This window comes from Octopus bimaculoides, chromosome 3, assembly GCF_046866305.1.
Source record: "Octopus bimaculoides isolate indiv1 chromosome 3, ASM4686630v1, whole genome shotgun sequence".
Lineage (NCBI taxonomy): Eukaryota > Metazoa > Mollusca > Cephalopoda > Octopoda > Octopodidae > Octopus > Octopus bimaculoides.
Genome location: NC_142930.1, coordinates 45,457,000 through 45,473,250, shown reverse-complemented (window position 1 = coordinate 45,473,250; position 16,251 = coordinate 45,457,000). Strand labels below are relative to the sequence as shown.

Below are 16,251 nucleotides of genomic sequence, written 5' to 3'. Positions count from 1 at the left end.
ATACTTGTTGCCCCTGGCCAGGTACTTAATATCTGGCCAGATGGGCCCCAAGCATCTTTCAATTTGTTCTTTCTATGCTACTTAAATTCTTTTTTCTTTTAAAACATACGATTTGTATATTACAGTTTTCTCCTGTACATCTTTTGAAATTTCATTAGGATGGGTCAGTTCAGTACATTCCCCTCCTTTTGCATCATATTTTGGTATTTTCTAACTTCTTATACTTCTGACGTTATGCCCTCCTTCGTAGTACCGGTTGCTGCCGCAAAATGGTTTTCTATGCTCTCTTCCATCTCGCACGACATCTCATCCTCCAAGCCCAATATCTTAATTCTTTATTCTGTATATTTCTCATTTTGTCTTGCCCGCTTATGCTCTGATGTTTTGCGAATTTTTTTTTTCTGGAGAACATTATTTTTCTTTGTGGTTGGGTCGTTGATGACCTCTTTCTAGCATATAGGATATCCACTTAGTGGTCATCCCTTCTTATACACATGTAATACAATTTTTCTGAATTTTCAGATTTTTCATATGCTAGGCCACTTGGATTTAAATTGAATTAATAGATTTAACATGTTATCTCAGCTAAAAAGCTGTAAAATGAGGTAACCGATATACTTGGATCATGATTTTGAATTCTGGCTAGTGCCTTCATATGTATGTATGTATGTATATGTATACACACATACATACAGCCAGTGAAACAGACGAACTGGTTAAAAAATTGGGTACTTTTTGGTTATCTCACCCCATTAAAAAATTGCCATTAAAAAATTGGGTTCTCTCCCCACTAAAACATTGAGCTTATGTGACAAGAGACTGGATTAAAAGATTTAGATCCTTTTGATTCAACACTTCAACACATTGTTGATGCTTGGCCTCCTCAATAGGCATGCTATGATTTGTTATAAAAATGTTATCAGAATGGCGTAGGAGTGGCTGTGTGGCAAGTAGCTTGCTTACGAATCACATGATTCCGAGTTCAGTCCCACTGCGTGGCACCTTGGGCAAGTGTCTTCTACTATAGCATCGGGCCAACCAAAGCCTTGTGAGTGGATTTGGTGGACGGAAACTGAAAGAAGCCCGTCGTATATATGTATGTGTGTGTGTGTGTGTGTGTGCGTGTGTGTGTGTGTCTGTGTTTGTCACCCCAACATCGCTTGACAACCGATGCTGGTGTGTTTACGTCCTCGTAACTTAGCGGTTCGGCAAAAGAGACCGATAGAATAAGTACTAGGCTTACAAAGAATAAGTCTTGGGGTCGATTTGCTTGACTAAAGGCGGTGCTCCAGCATGGAGTAAAAGAGTAAAGAGATTCAGTAAGATGTTTAATTTTTTCAGTTTTCGTGCTTATTAATTTTTTCAGTCTTGTGTGATTTGTTATAAAAATATTTTCAGATTCAATAAGTCGTTTCATGTTTTCACTTTTTTTTTTTTTTTTTGTATTTTTGAGGGTTAAGCAATTTTTTGAGATGGGGAGATTACCAAAAGTACCGATATTTCTCATAAAACTTGGGGAGATAACCCAGTTCTTAAGCGGGGGGGGGGACGGTGAGATAACTAAAGTTTACCGAGATTGAATTAAAAGAGTTAGATCCTTTTGATTCAGTACTTCAACACATTGTTAGCGTTTGGCCTCCTCAATAGGCAGGGTATGATTTGTTATAAAAATGCTTAATTTTTTTCAATTTTCATGTTTACTAATTTTTTCAATTTTCATGTTTACTAATTTTTTCAGTTTTCATATTTATTAATTTTTTTCAGTTTTTTTTTTATTGAGGGTTAAACAATTTTTTTAGTTGAGGGTGATGACCAAAAGTATCGATATTTCTTGTAAAACGGGGAAGATAACCCAATTTTAAAGGGGGTGAGATAACCACATTAACTCGATTTTAGTGGGGAGATTTTTTATTTGATACTTGTCATATTGTGTGTCCAGCAAGTAAGAGACAAATTGCACCGATACCAACCAATCAGAGTAGTGGATACAACGGGATCCAAATAGCGGCCAAAGGCTAGCTGTTCCTTGCACAAATATATAATAAAGGGAATGAGAAATTTCACCAGAAACTACGCTACATTATGAATCTTTTACGTCTAGGCAAAATTCGAAAAGCTGAAACATCCAATGTTACTTTCTTTCAAGGAATTCTTCGGCAAGAAAGAAAATGCAACAACGGTCAGTTTATGAATTTCTCAATTGGAAGTCTAAATAGATGGCGATGTAGAATTCGTGGATGCAGACAGGAAGAAGGACTAAGAACAGAAAATTGGTTTGCTAATTCACGTTTATCTTTTCGTAAAGCAGCACTTTTTATATATTGCTGGGCACACGTCATGACAAGTATCAAATTTTGTGAACGTGAGCTTGAAATGAAAGCCAATTGCGTTGTTGACTGGAATAACTATTTGAGAGAAGCTTGTGCTGCACGCATTTTGGCTAACCCATGAGTTATCGGAGGACCCAACATGTGTGTGTGTGTGTGTGTGTGTGTGTGTGTGTGTGTGTGTGTGTGTGTGTGTGTGTGTGTTGACATGATTTATGTTTTTGGAGTTTTTTGGGTTTTTTTTTTTTTGGTAAGGAGAGAATTTTGTCTCGAGATTTTATTACTTAGGAAGATTAAATATCAGCTTTTCAACCTCGTCAATCACCAACTCCAGCCTGTATGTGTAAATGTGTGTGTATGTATGTATGTATGGACGGACGGACGGATGGATGGATGTACGTATGTACGTACGTACATATGTATGTATGTATGTATGTATGTATTTATGTAAGTGTGTATGTGTGTTTGCAAATGGACTCTTCTCGACTGAACTATCTTTGAAAAAGCTTTCTCAAAAAGAGAATATTTATTAAGATTTAACTCTACAACAAATCTTTAAAATTGCGATGTTTGTTTTATATTATGAAGATAGTATTTATATTAGTTCTTAAAATGTCCTAAATTAATCTCAAGAAAAATTAATAAGATAAGACTTATATGAAGCTCACCGGTTTTTATATATGGGAGGTAACCCAAGATTTTAGTGAGGAGATAACTCCATTTTTTAATGGCAATGTTTTAATGGGGGTGAGAGTAACGTGTTTTTTTTTTGTTTTTTTTTTCTCGGCCACTTGTTTGCTTTATGCACTAATAGTCAAATAATCAAATTTCAGAATCAAGAATTTTTCATACTTTTCGTTTGTTTAAAATTATAAAATTGTAGGCTATTGAAATTTTAATTTATTTTGAAACAAATGCTTTACACAAACAATTTTATGTTGAAATTAAACACAATACTTCAAGAAAGTACCAGGCGAGCCGCAAGATAAAAGTCTGCGGGCCGTATGCTGCTCGCGGGCCTCAGGTTGGCTAGCCCTCATCTAAAGGAAACGGCATTATAGCTGTCGTTTGTTCTAACGCCTTTGGTACACAATCTACCAAAAGGATTAAACTGAGTCAACAACAAACGCAAACTGTAACGATCATGTCACCAGTTTGTTACGGTTAAATGCAACAGGTAAAGTGCATCGTACAAAAAAAAACAAAGAGTAAACTGGATTAAGAAATATATAATGTGGGAAAGTAGTAAACTGGATTAAGAAATATATAATGTGGGAAAGTACTAAACACAAAAGGAACAAACGAAACAAAGACAAGTTATTACTAGCGTGTAATATGAGTCCTGGGGCTAAACAAGGCGGAAGATGTGACAATCACATTCAGTCATTCGGTTAAAGTACAACTGTTCCATCATGATTAACTAGAGGGATACAAAAGCTACTAATGCTAGTAGTAGTAGTAGTAGTTTCTTTGTCAACGGATTCAAACTGGAAACTGGAAATCGGGTCATACAGACTATCTGAAGTAAATTACCTATTTGATTTTGTTGGAGTTAACCACTAATCGTCAACATGAAAATATGTAAGTAGAGCTTTAGTCATTTAGTTTGTTTCCCTCGCGGGATCGTAGGCTGTCAGTTGGTTGTAATTGTGCCTTTGTATCAAACGGCCCAATCCAACTAAACGTAAATAAGGGCGGAAGTAAATACGTACACCCAGGTTAAGGTTAGGATTAGGGTTAGGGTTTTTGTGACGTCGAAAACGGATGGTGTACGTATTCTGTACCTCCGACCAAATATTCAAGGCTTTTCTCAAGTTTAAAATGCAACATTATTTTTTGTTATCTGCATTCCACACACATAAATACATAAAACGGAACACGCTCGAACTAACGCACTCACACACACACACAGGCGAGCGCACACACACACACACACACACATACACACGCACGCACACACGCACGCACGCACACACACACACACACACACACACACAGACGTACACCCATTAGCTTCTTCCACACCTAAGTAATTAAAGCAGAACACGCTCGCACATACACACACACACACACACACTCTTCCACTTCGACACGTCAAACTGAACAAGCTCGCTCACATGCACCCTGCCGCGCCGGCCTCTTCCACGTTCACGTTCAAAGTAAGTGACGAAAGATAATGGCAATTCTGAGACTCAAAACGATTGATTGCCAGATTATAATATTCCGTTGTGGCGAAAGTAAAGAATACGTACACCCGGTGTTTAGGGTTAGGGAAAGGGTTAGGGGTTAGGGTTAGGGAAAGGGTTAGGGTTAGGGTTAGGGAAAGGGTTAGGGGTTAGGGTTAGGGTTAGGGTATTTGTTACGCCGCAAACGGGTGGTGTACGTATTCTTTACCCTCCGCCGCATATTTGTTCTTACCTGCTTCATTTATGTGCGTTGTATACTTCAACAGATCTTGTTTGATTAACCTTAAAACTAATATAATCAATATCATATTTCTTTCTTTCGCATTTTCATTAATCAATAGTAAGCGTTAATTTACATTTCTTCCTTTTCTCCATGCATGTTGCAATGTTTCGAGTCTTTGGTGGTTGAAAACTAAAGAAACACATGGATTATTATATCTAATACGGCTTTTTCCACGTTGATCTCGTTTACTTCCTGAAAATTTACGGATTTTACATGCACAAATAAAGCAGGTAATAACAAATATGCGAAGCTTTTCTCAAGTTTAAAATGCGACATTGTTTTTTGTTATCTATATTCCACGCACACTTTCATTGGATCCATATATATACATATAATAATATTATTAGGGACAAAATCCAAAATTACAGGTAAAAAACTCAATTAAAATCAATTTATAAAAAATTAAAATTAAATTGAGCCTTATAGATAAAGTATATATAAAATATATATAGTTTTAGGGAAATAACCAATTTTCAAGAACTCATCGATGAAAATCCACTATCACATATAGAAAAATTAATAATTAAAAGCACAATAAATGAGTATAATATAAAGTAAAGTAAATATCATAAGATAAATATAATAAAAAGATTACACGTGTTTCATAACCAATTTTCAAATAGAAAAGAAATTTAAATCGATTAAAATCAATTGAAATTATCGAAAATAAGTTCTATTCAAAAATATAGCTACTCGTCAGATCGTAAGTAGAACAATAATTAGATATATATCTCAACCAACAATAAGTACCAAATGAATTAATATGAAATACTTATTATATAAAGATAGAAAAATTATTTAAAAAATATCATAATATCAAAATAATAACCATTCAATAATCATCCCTTCATCCATAATAATAACATGTATATTATATACAAAAAACATCTTACCTAAATTATCATTGTTTTAAATACAAGTTGAACGAAGTTTAAGTTTAAAATAATAATGAAGATAAAATTAGTACATATTTAACCGGTGTAATAGTTAAAGCTATACTATTTAAAGCTAAAGACGTTTATTTAATTATGATTAAAGATCAATTGAATAATAGAAAAATACAAGATTATTTATTTCTACAAACGTAATAATAAAAAATATGAATGAAAAAATTATGAATGGAAAAAATTATGAATGAAAAAAAATTAGGAAAGAAAAAATTATTATGAATAAAAGGTTAAACTTTATATATATATACAAAGTTTTGATTTTAAAATAACTTTAACGATATTATAAACTATAAAGATTAATAATTAATCAAATAATATTAATCAAAAATAATCGAAAATATATCAACACTATTCCAATCGAAGTTCTAATATTATGTTGAAATGAAACTATAACTTCTAAATAATATAGTGTTAAATAAGTTATCTATTAAAATAATCTATAAAGAACCAAATGAATAGTATAAAAACAAGAATACACACGTCCATTTCATATATATATATATATAACTTCTTGCTTAGTGCGAGCCCAGTGCAATATCACATCTCCTCCACTTTTGCGGTATTACGTGTCAAAAGTGAAACAATAACATCTCTCTATTCTAATGTCAGACAGTTTCACTTTAATACTGAAACTATCAAAGTGAAACTATTATATCACATATATACAAACACTGTCTGGTAACATAAAATTTAACTATAAAAACACTGTCTGGTAACATAAAATTTAAACTGAAGCTAAAACTTATTAAAATATTCTTATTGTTTCTTCAACTTACCGGAGAAGGGCTCCTGGCTCCTTTTACTGCAGACGAAGGAGTAAAAAACGAAGATATTTTGACTTGTCCGGGCATTGCAATTACAGACAAATTAACAATTCGACTCGAGAGGTAAACACAAACCACCTCGTGCCGACTGCAAAACTCCCGCCAAATTAGCCAGAAACACGCGCGCACGTCCATTTCATATATCTTCTTTCAATTTTTGCTCTCTGCAAATAAAATTTTTACGGATACAACTGCTTACAAAAATAGGGATTAATGTATAATTTCTTTCTATGTTCATAATTAAATCAATGTTTTCATGATTAGACAGAGGTCCAATAGCATAGCTCTCACAAACAGACTACGTACAAATTCGTTTTTCAGGAGTTTTCAAACTACATAATAGGCAGAATTGTCGAATTAAGACAGTAGGGTGTTTTGAGGGAGATTTGGCTGCTGTTTCTACCAGGTCTACCAACCATGTAGAGGTCTGATCTTAATTTTCATTCACATATTTGCATTTCAAAAATTAAACATAATCTTTTCTATAAATCAACTATCGTAAAAATTGTATATGATGACGTTTTCTATGTATGTGTGTGTGCCTTAAAAGACTTCAATCATCATGACATACACCTTCAGTCACTCACTCAAACTCTCTTTCTCACCCTCTTTCTCTCTCACATGCACATGCGCAAGCACGCACGCACACACACACTCACGCACTCACACACACACACGTCCATTTCATATATCTTTCAATTTCTGTTCTTTGCAAATAAAATTTTTTACGGATACAATTGCTTACAAAAGTAGGGATTAATGCATAATTTCTTTCTATGTTCATAATTAAGTCAATGTTTTAATGATTAGAGAGAGGTACAATAGAATAGCTTTCAGAAACAGACAACGTACAAATTCGTTCTTCACAATTCCTGAAGCTGTTTTCTGATAAGGAGGGGGGAGTCAGGAAAGTTTCATACAGCTGGAGGCCTCAATTGAAACAGGAGACCCAATATGATAAGGTTGAGAAACGCTGTTATAGATTATGCCTAACCGAAAAAAGATTATGGCCACATCATCCAAACAGACAGGGTGAAACCGGGCTTAGCTGCTAGTATATGTATATATATATATATATATATATATATATATATATATATATATATATATATATATATATATATATATATATATATATATATATATATATATATATATATATATATATATATATATATATATATATATATATATATATATATATATATATATATATATATATATATATATATATATATATATATATATATATATATATATATATATATATATATATATATATATATATATATATATATATATATATATATATACATATATATAGGCGCAGGAGTGGCCGTGTGGTAAGTAGCTTGCTTACCAACCACATGGTTCCAGGTTCTGTCCCACTGCGTCGCATCTTGGGCAAGTGTCTTCTACTATAACCTCGGGCCGACCAAAGCCTTGTGAGTGGATTTGGTAGACGGAAACTGAAAGAAGCCCGTCGTATATATGCATATATATGTGTGTGTTCGTGTGTGTGTGTGTATGTGTGTTTGTTTGTGTGTCTGTGTTTGTCCCTCTCAACATCGATTGACAACCGATGCTGGTGTGTTTACGTCCCCGTAACTTAGCGGTTCGACCAAAGAGACCGATAGAATAAGTACAAGGCTTACAAAGAATAAGTCCTGGGGTCGATTTGCTCGACTAAAGGCGGTGCTCCAGCATGGCCACAGTCAAATGACTGAAACAAGTAAAAGAGTAAAGAGTAAAGACTATATGTGTGTGTGTGTGTACTACGTACTTCTGTTTGTTTATTTATTTGCATGTATGTATGCATTACCTACTACGTATGTATGTATGTATGTATGTATGTATGTATAGATAGATAGATAGATAGATAGATAGATAGATAGATAGATAGATAGATAGATAGATAAATTGGCGTAAGTGTTAAAGAACGAGAGGGATCTTTTCAATTCAACCAGTATCCGAAGTTTCAAACTGTGTAGTTAAAAAAATGTTTAAATCTGTGACTGAGATTGAAAAGATCCGTGTGTGTGTGTGTGTGAGTATACACATATGTATATATTTACACACACAAGTTGAAAACTAAAATCAATAATTGTTTATTACGTTCCTGTAGAAATTGAATGAAAATATATTGACTAATAGGGCGGTAGATTGGCAGAAATGTTTGGTCGGTGGAGAATATGCTTTGCAGATTTTTTTCTGACTCTCTATGCATTTTGCCTTTCAGCGCTCCGAAGTCGTTATAATAAAGTACCAATCGAAATGAAGTCAATAGTATCGGAAAACCATTCCCCTCAAAATTGCTAGTCTAGATCTAGTTGGTTTGGCTGCCAGCATTTCAAAAATTAAAGTTTACCGAAAATTAAAAAAAATTGACGACATAATATACTTTTCCCTGCTGAATTGCTGGAGTTTTTTCACTTTTTCCACAAAAACATTTTTTTAAAGTTATAGAGGGTTAAAAATTTGATCATTTTCACCCAGTCCGGAAACAGGATTTGGAAGCTATCATTTTGAGACTGCACATTTTCGTCAACATCCTGAAAATAGCACGTGTTGTCAATGTTTGTAAACAACACGTGTTTTGTAGTTTGAAGCATTCAATATGCATTTAATGCGATAGCACGAACTTAAAAGATTTATCCAAGAAATATTATTCAGCAGTTATTTTTAGCGCGCCTCTCAACCACTTCAACGGCAAAAAGAAACGAGTAAACAAGTAGTATTAAGCATTTAATATGCATTGAAAGCAAATATGATGAACATCACATGTTCAATTGTCAATAAACAGGTAAAGCAAGTCGCTTTCTCTCATGTTCCGCTTGTTACTATGGAAACAGGCATGAATGTGTCTGTGGCTTACGACTGGCTAAAATTACCAAAATTTTCAAACTTTAATTACTAATAACTTTATTGATTTATTGCGAAAATGATTTTCACGTCATTCATTAACTAATAAAAGTATATCATTGCACTGAATATGAAATCAATTCGAACAAAATTGATGCTGGCAGCCAAACCGACTAGATCGGCTATTAAATAATAAAATCATTATTAAATAACAACAAGAAATTCAAAGGTTTTCTTTTTTTTCTTTTGTTTCAATCATTAAACTGTGGCTGGCCATGCTGTGACACCACCTTCAATAATTTTTAGTCGAATGAATATTTATATTTTATTTTTAAGCCTGGTATTCATTCTATCAGTATCGTTTGTCGAACAGCTGAGTTAAGGGGATGTAAACACACCAACACCGATTATCAAGCGGTGTGGGTGACAAACACAATCACACACACACTTGCACACACTCACAAACACTCACACACAAACACACGCACACACACACACACACACACACACACACACACACACACACACACACACACACACACACACACACACACACACACACACACACATATATATATATATATATATATATATATATATATATATATATATATATATACGTGTATGTGTGTAGTTCACAGATGAGATCCAGAAATTCTCTGTATAGAAGACATAGTTAGTGTTAATCAAAAGATTCAAACTTAAACTCCGATGTCTTTACGGGGGTCATTCCACAAGGTAAGGAAAGGCAATAAGAGGAATCAAGTTGAGCGGATATAGAGGTGATTGTGCGGATAAACAAATTAGACACATCAAATATATTAAATACATCTGTAGGAACCTTTGACCCTGCCTGATGTTTGAAACCAAATCTACCCGCTGGTTGCTTGCCAAAACAAGCGGGTAGATTTGGTGGATCTAGTCTTTTTCATTTACAAAATGTACCTCCTATAATTTTGCTCACATTGCTTTCAGTTTCGGTGTATTGATGCATCTCTGAATTTTGATTACGATCAACCAATTACTTTATCTCGTAAGTTAAAGAATCTGATGTTATTTGGAATTAAAGTTGGGAAATTTGGATAATTTTAGCCAATCAACAGACAGCGAGGTATTAACAGCTTGTTACCATGATAACCGCACGTTGGGTTGTGTTTCACCCGCATATTGTGTTGATTCTTCACACCACAAGTTTTACTTCACCCGCGTGTTTTGTGTGGTGTGTGCGAGTGATTAGTAGTAGACGGCTTAACTCGTCTTCCTTACACCGCACGAGTCTGTCCTGTAGTATCCTGTCCTCGCGCCTGGCCCGACCCGAAGAACGCTACAAATAGCAGCTGCCTCTCCCTCTCCCTCACCTGGACGATCGCCTCGCACGTCTTCGCGTCGCAACGACCCCACTCGAAAATATCACGAAATGCCAATCGAGGCTCCCTCTGCCCCTCTTCCTCTTCCGGTCAGCTCACGGTTCCGGTCAGCGGTCAGCTCCCCAGTTGCTGACGTCATACCACATTTTGTTTTAATAAAATTAATATTTATCAATTAGGAATCTTTATGGTTTGACGGCCAACACTTGTTTTCTTAACGAAACACTTTCAAACTTGGGACACTGGTAGAATGTGTCATACAAAACAACTTTTTCTCTTAGCCTTCTTAACAAAAAATTGTACATCGCAAGTTATTTCATGTTAAAATTGTCGTATTTCTGTAATTTCAACTAATTACTGACGTCTATTCAGCTGAATACAGGCAGTGCTCTTTTGTAAACAATCATTTTTGGCCGGTCATAAAAATGTTATTCCCTGTGACATATTTCATCCGGTTTAATCGTAATTTATACGCATATATTGTTTATATAATAAATTACGCTGTGTGTATCTGTGTGTGTAACAATTTTTCGCTAGTACTCAGTAACACATTTTCTAAATGATGGTAGAGTTTGATTTGAAGAAGAACTAGAGATCGGGTTCTAGAGTTAGGGTTAGTTTTAGGGTTACGATTAGGGTTATGATTATTTTTGCCATAACCTCACTCATAACCCTAACCCTTACCCTAAAACCCTATAACTCATAACCATAACCCTAACCCTAACCCCAACCCTAACCCTAACTCTAAAACCCTAACCCTAACCCTAAACTAGAGTTTGATTTGAAGAAGATTTGGCTGCTATTTCTAGGAAATGAAGCACTTGGTGGAGGTGCATTAATAATTCTGCCAGCTCCAATAACAAGTGCAGGCAATATTCAAGTATTTTGATGGCTTTTTCCCCTTTGTTTACGAACAGTCTAGTTAATCGGAAATGTCAGAACTAACGGGGATTAATACCACATACACCGTCACAGCACTAACTGTATTCAACTGAATAGACGTCAGTGATTAGTTGAAATTATCGAAATAAGACAATTTTTAACGTGAAATAACTTCGGATACAAAAATTTGGATCTTTTTTAAAACGGGGGCCACATTTTTCATTAATGTTTTACGTAGTGCTTTTGGTACCGAAAGACTTTCAAACTTCGTATACTTATCTATTTTGTGTTATAGAACAGAAAAATATTTTTGTATTCGAATTTATTTCATGTAAAAAATTGTCTTATTTCGATAATTTCAACCAATCACTGACGTCCATTCAGCCGATATACATTAAGTGCCGACTACATAAACAAACGATTCTTCGTTTTATTTGCTTTTTTCATTTTAAATTTGCTTTAACCCTAACCCTAACCCTAACCCTAACCCTAACTCTAACCCTAGGGTTAGGGTTAGGGTTAGAGTTAGGGTTAGGGTTAGGGTTAATTGTTTCAGAATCGTTTGTTTATGTAGTCGGCACAGAATCGTTTGTTTATGTAGTCGGCTGAATGGACGTCAGTGATTGGTTGAAATTACAGAAATACGACAACTTTAACATGGAATAATTTATGGATTTCTTTTTTTTTAAAGAAGACTAAGAGAAAAAGATGTTTTATATGACACATTCTACCAGTGTTCCAAGTTTCAAAGTGTTTCGTTAATGAAAAATGTGGCCCCCGTTTTAAAAAAGATCCAAAAATTTTTATCTGTTCTATACCACAAAATATACAAGTATACGAAGTTTGAAAGTGTTTCGGTACCAAAAACACTACACAAAAAAATGTTGGCCGTCAAGCCATAAAGATCCTCAATTAGAATTTTATTAGAGATATTTTTCGTCAATTGTCTCAATATTTTACATAATTTTCATAGATAGCAAAAGTTGTTTGCGATGTTTATACAGTTTCTTGGCACTATGAAAGTGAATGGAATGTGTGAACTTAATACAGATAATCTGACATTATTTTTGAATCCTGCATGCAAAAACATATAAGATACAGGTATTCTGTTTCTTGGGATAAATTCTTTGTTGACTAATGTTATTCTTATCCTAGTTCACAAATCTAAGCATGAAAATGTTACTCGACTTTGAAGTTTTGGAGACAGATGCTCTTTTTCACACACACATACACATGCATTTATATATTAATAATGTACGCAAATACACGACAGCTATACATAATACTGAAATCAGCATAAAGTAAACACATGAAGACAAATATATTAATATAACAAATTCAAAAAAAAATTGTTTAAACATGCAATCAATGAAGAGACAAAAGAAACAGTAAGATGATACATGTTGATTTTATTAGGTTAGGTATTTCTGTTTATTTAGAAACCTCCAATGAAGAGGTCATTTTACAGACGCTAAACTATGAATTTTACAGGGTACAACCATAAAGTTGACATTGCTCCGCTAAACAGAAATTTTCTGTCTCGCTATTGGCTAAAAATACACAGTTTTTTCGATTTTTAAACCTCTGTAACTTTTTCCTCCAATTTTTTTTTCTCCTCAACACCATACCTTCATAGCAATTAGACTGGAGAAAACTATATTATTATAGCCGATTTTCAGGTTTGTTACTGTATGCATATTTTGCGAATGAAAAAAACTAGATCCGATTTGGTTTCAAATCACAAGCGAGGTTCCTGTAAACTACATTTTATTTTCCGGGCTGAGATTCGAAACCGAATCTAAGGATTCTCGCTCGCTGGATCCACCGCTATTGGCTGACCGGGCGGCAAAAATTTCTTTGTCCTGTCAGAAAGTGATGGCTGGGTTTCCACTCGACTTCCAACCTGGGTTGTGTTACGGAAAGCTCAGCTGGACAACAGGTGACCTAAATAGACACAAGCCACTCGTATAATGGTATATCCATCCTTCTACCTGGAATGGCCATTATAAGTACAGATTCCGTAGTCACACTCCAGTTAACCAGCAGTGAGCAGTCACCACCGTGAGGAAATGGTGACCACTGTGAGCCAAGCGACACGACAGTGGCAGTTGCAAACTACGAACAGACGAGACAGAAAGAGAACACAACCTAGTAACGAACGCACACACAGACACAAACCAAAACAAGACAAAATGCTTTTGTATATATAAAAAAAAAATTTCTGTATAAACCAAAAACATTTTTTATCAACGCCTTAATTGTTCTGCCAATTGAACAGACTGAATATTTAACCAACGATCTTTTTGCATGAACATTTTCATTTCTATGTAAAATTACATTTTCTTGCATGCACAAATGTTTTGCTTTGTTTTTAAAATGTGTTGCACTATGTTATTACATCAGCATGCTTACACACACATACTCCAACTATGAAAGTTTATCTTTTCTCTCAATTTTGTTTTATATTTTTTCATTTCTTTCACTTCACCTGTTTTTGACAAGTGTTCATTTGTTAGTAAATGACTGTATATACATTTTCTGCATTACACACCAAGTCATGCATTTTCAATTTCACACACATCTGTATAGTTCGATCTCTTTGGCTTTCTCACTGGAAGCGGGGTGGTGTGGAAACTCACCCATCACTTTCAGACAAGACAAGGAAATGCCCCACCACCACCACCACCACCATCCCTGGTCAGCCTATAGCAGTGGATCGGGCGAGTGAGAGTCCTTAAATTCTGTTTCGAATCTCAGCCCGGAAAATAAAATGTAGTTTCCACCCATCAAATACAAAATATGTATATATGTATTCATGCAAAACGAGAGAAAGCAAAAAGTGGAAACTATCAGGTGATGAATTTTTTTAAAATAAATATATAGATATTTATATTAATGTTAATAAGTGCAGCTTACACAGAGTACAAACGACAGAGAAAATTAAAGGGGTGGATGAAAGGTTATAAGTCTCTCGTTTTGCATGTATGCATATATACATATTTTGTATTTGGTGTATTTAATATGTTTAATATATTTGATGCATCTAATTTGTTTATCCGCATAATCGTCTCTCTCTCTCTCTCTCTCTCTCTCTCTCTTTCATATATCTTTGTATTAGTTATATAATATAACGAAGCAGGGAGGAATAAAGTATATGCACGTAGTGTATATACTTTACACGAAACGCAACGATCTGTATCTATATCAAAGGCTCGTAGTGAACTACTACCAACACTAACTGCCAATCGCACACAGTTCTTTGTTTTATGACAATGAGACAGTCCACATTTAGTTTCAAACAAAATGAAAGCAATTACATGTCATATCAAGAGAGATAGGTGGAATAGCATGCGGGATATATATATATATATATATATATATATATATATATATATATATATATATATATATTTGACAGGAAGGACATCAAAAGAGACCTCGATATTATGCAAATAGAGGAATTTATCTGTAAAAATATGTGACACTTATTCAGTAGCCATGATAAAACTCCGAGTTTCGGATGCCAGGGTGGGAGCCCACACCAACATCTCTTCAGTTATCCGGCCAATTGAAAATTCTTGTGAAAAATGACCGTTAAAAACAAAGGGAAATTATTGTGTAGTGACAAGGTCAAAACGCGTCTAAAACTGCGTATATTATCGCATGCACGCATATATCCATATACGCACGCACATATTCCTATATACGCACGCATATATCTACATACGCACGCATATGCATGCATGCGATAATATACGCAGTTTTAGACGCGTTTTGACCTTGTCACTACACAGTAATTTCCCTTTGTTTTTAACGGTCATTTTTCACAGGAATTTTCAATTGGCCGGATAACTGAAGAGATGTTGGCGTGGGCTCCCACTCTGGCATCCGAAGCTCGGAGTTTTATCATGGCTACTGAATAAGTGTCACATATTTTTACAGATATGTATATATATATATATATATATATATATATATATATATATATATATATATATATATATATATATATACAGACAGTGATAAAGAGCAATTACATGTCATATCAAGAGAGATAGGTGGAGTAGCATGCGGGATATATATATATATATATATATATATATATATATATATATATATATATATATATATATATATATATATATATATATATATATATAATTATGTGTATTTCTTCTATCTTAATGAATAAAAATTCTTCTGATAGAATAAATGGGTTAATAGAAACCAATGTAGCAAAGAACACAAAATAACTGTGGTTAGCTCCTGTTTTTAAGGCAGGAACTCCTTGAAATTTTGGGTATTTGAGTATATTTAAGAATTTAAGGATTGGAGAAAACGCATGTTATAATTGCATACTTTATTCCTACATGTTTCAAAGGATTACAACCTGTGTGATCCATAGGGATCTTTGATATTAAAATTGTAACCTTCTCATCAGGAAAAGCATGGGAATCATCTTAAACGTAAGACATTATGACCGATTATGAAAACAATAGATGGATAAGGTTATGGCTTGATTCATTTTTAAAAAAACCGTTAGAGAATTGGACGCTGCCGGATAGTGGGT

At 34.2% G+C, this 16,251-nt stretch overlaps 2 protein-coding genes across 3 annotated transcripts in view; one reads left to right on the top strand and one right to left on the bottom strand.

Moving 5' to 3' along the window:
* Positions 1 to 7,608, bottom strand: part of LOC149136516 (sulfotransferase 1C4-like) — a 100,003-nt gene extending 92,395 nt beyond the window's left edge. Inside the window, exon 1 of the mRNA XM_089348897.1 lies at positions 6,523 to 7,608. The gene's annotated coding sequence lies outside the window, so the exon portion shown is untranslated. The remainder of the gene's footprint in view (positions 1 to 6,522) is intronic.
* LOC106875681 (uncharacterized) overlaps positions 3,069 to 16,251 on the top strand; it is a 64,170-nt gene continuing 50,987 nt past the window's right edge. The window contains exon 1 of one of the 2 annotated variants that reach the window (XM_052966524.2): positions 3,069 to 3,908. In XM_052966524.2, coding sequence (XP_052822484.1) covers positions 3,899 to 3,908 — 10 coding nt within the window. In that variant the 5' untranslated portion in view covers positions 3,069 to 3,898. Of the gene's footprint in view, positions 3,909 to 4,222; positions 4,487 to 16,251 lie in introns of those variants that run through there. The other variant, XM_052966528.2, reaches the window with a different exon arrangement.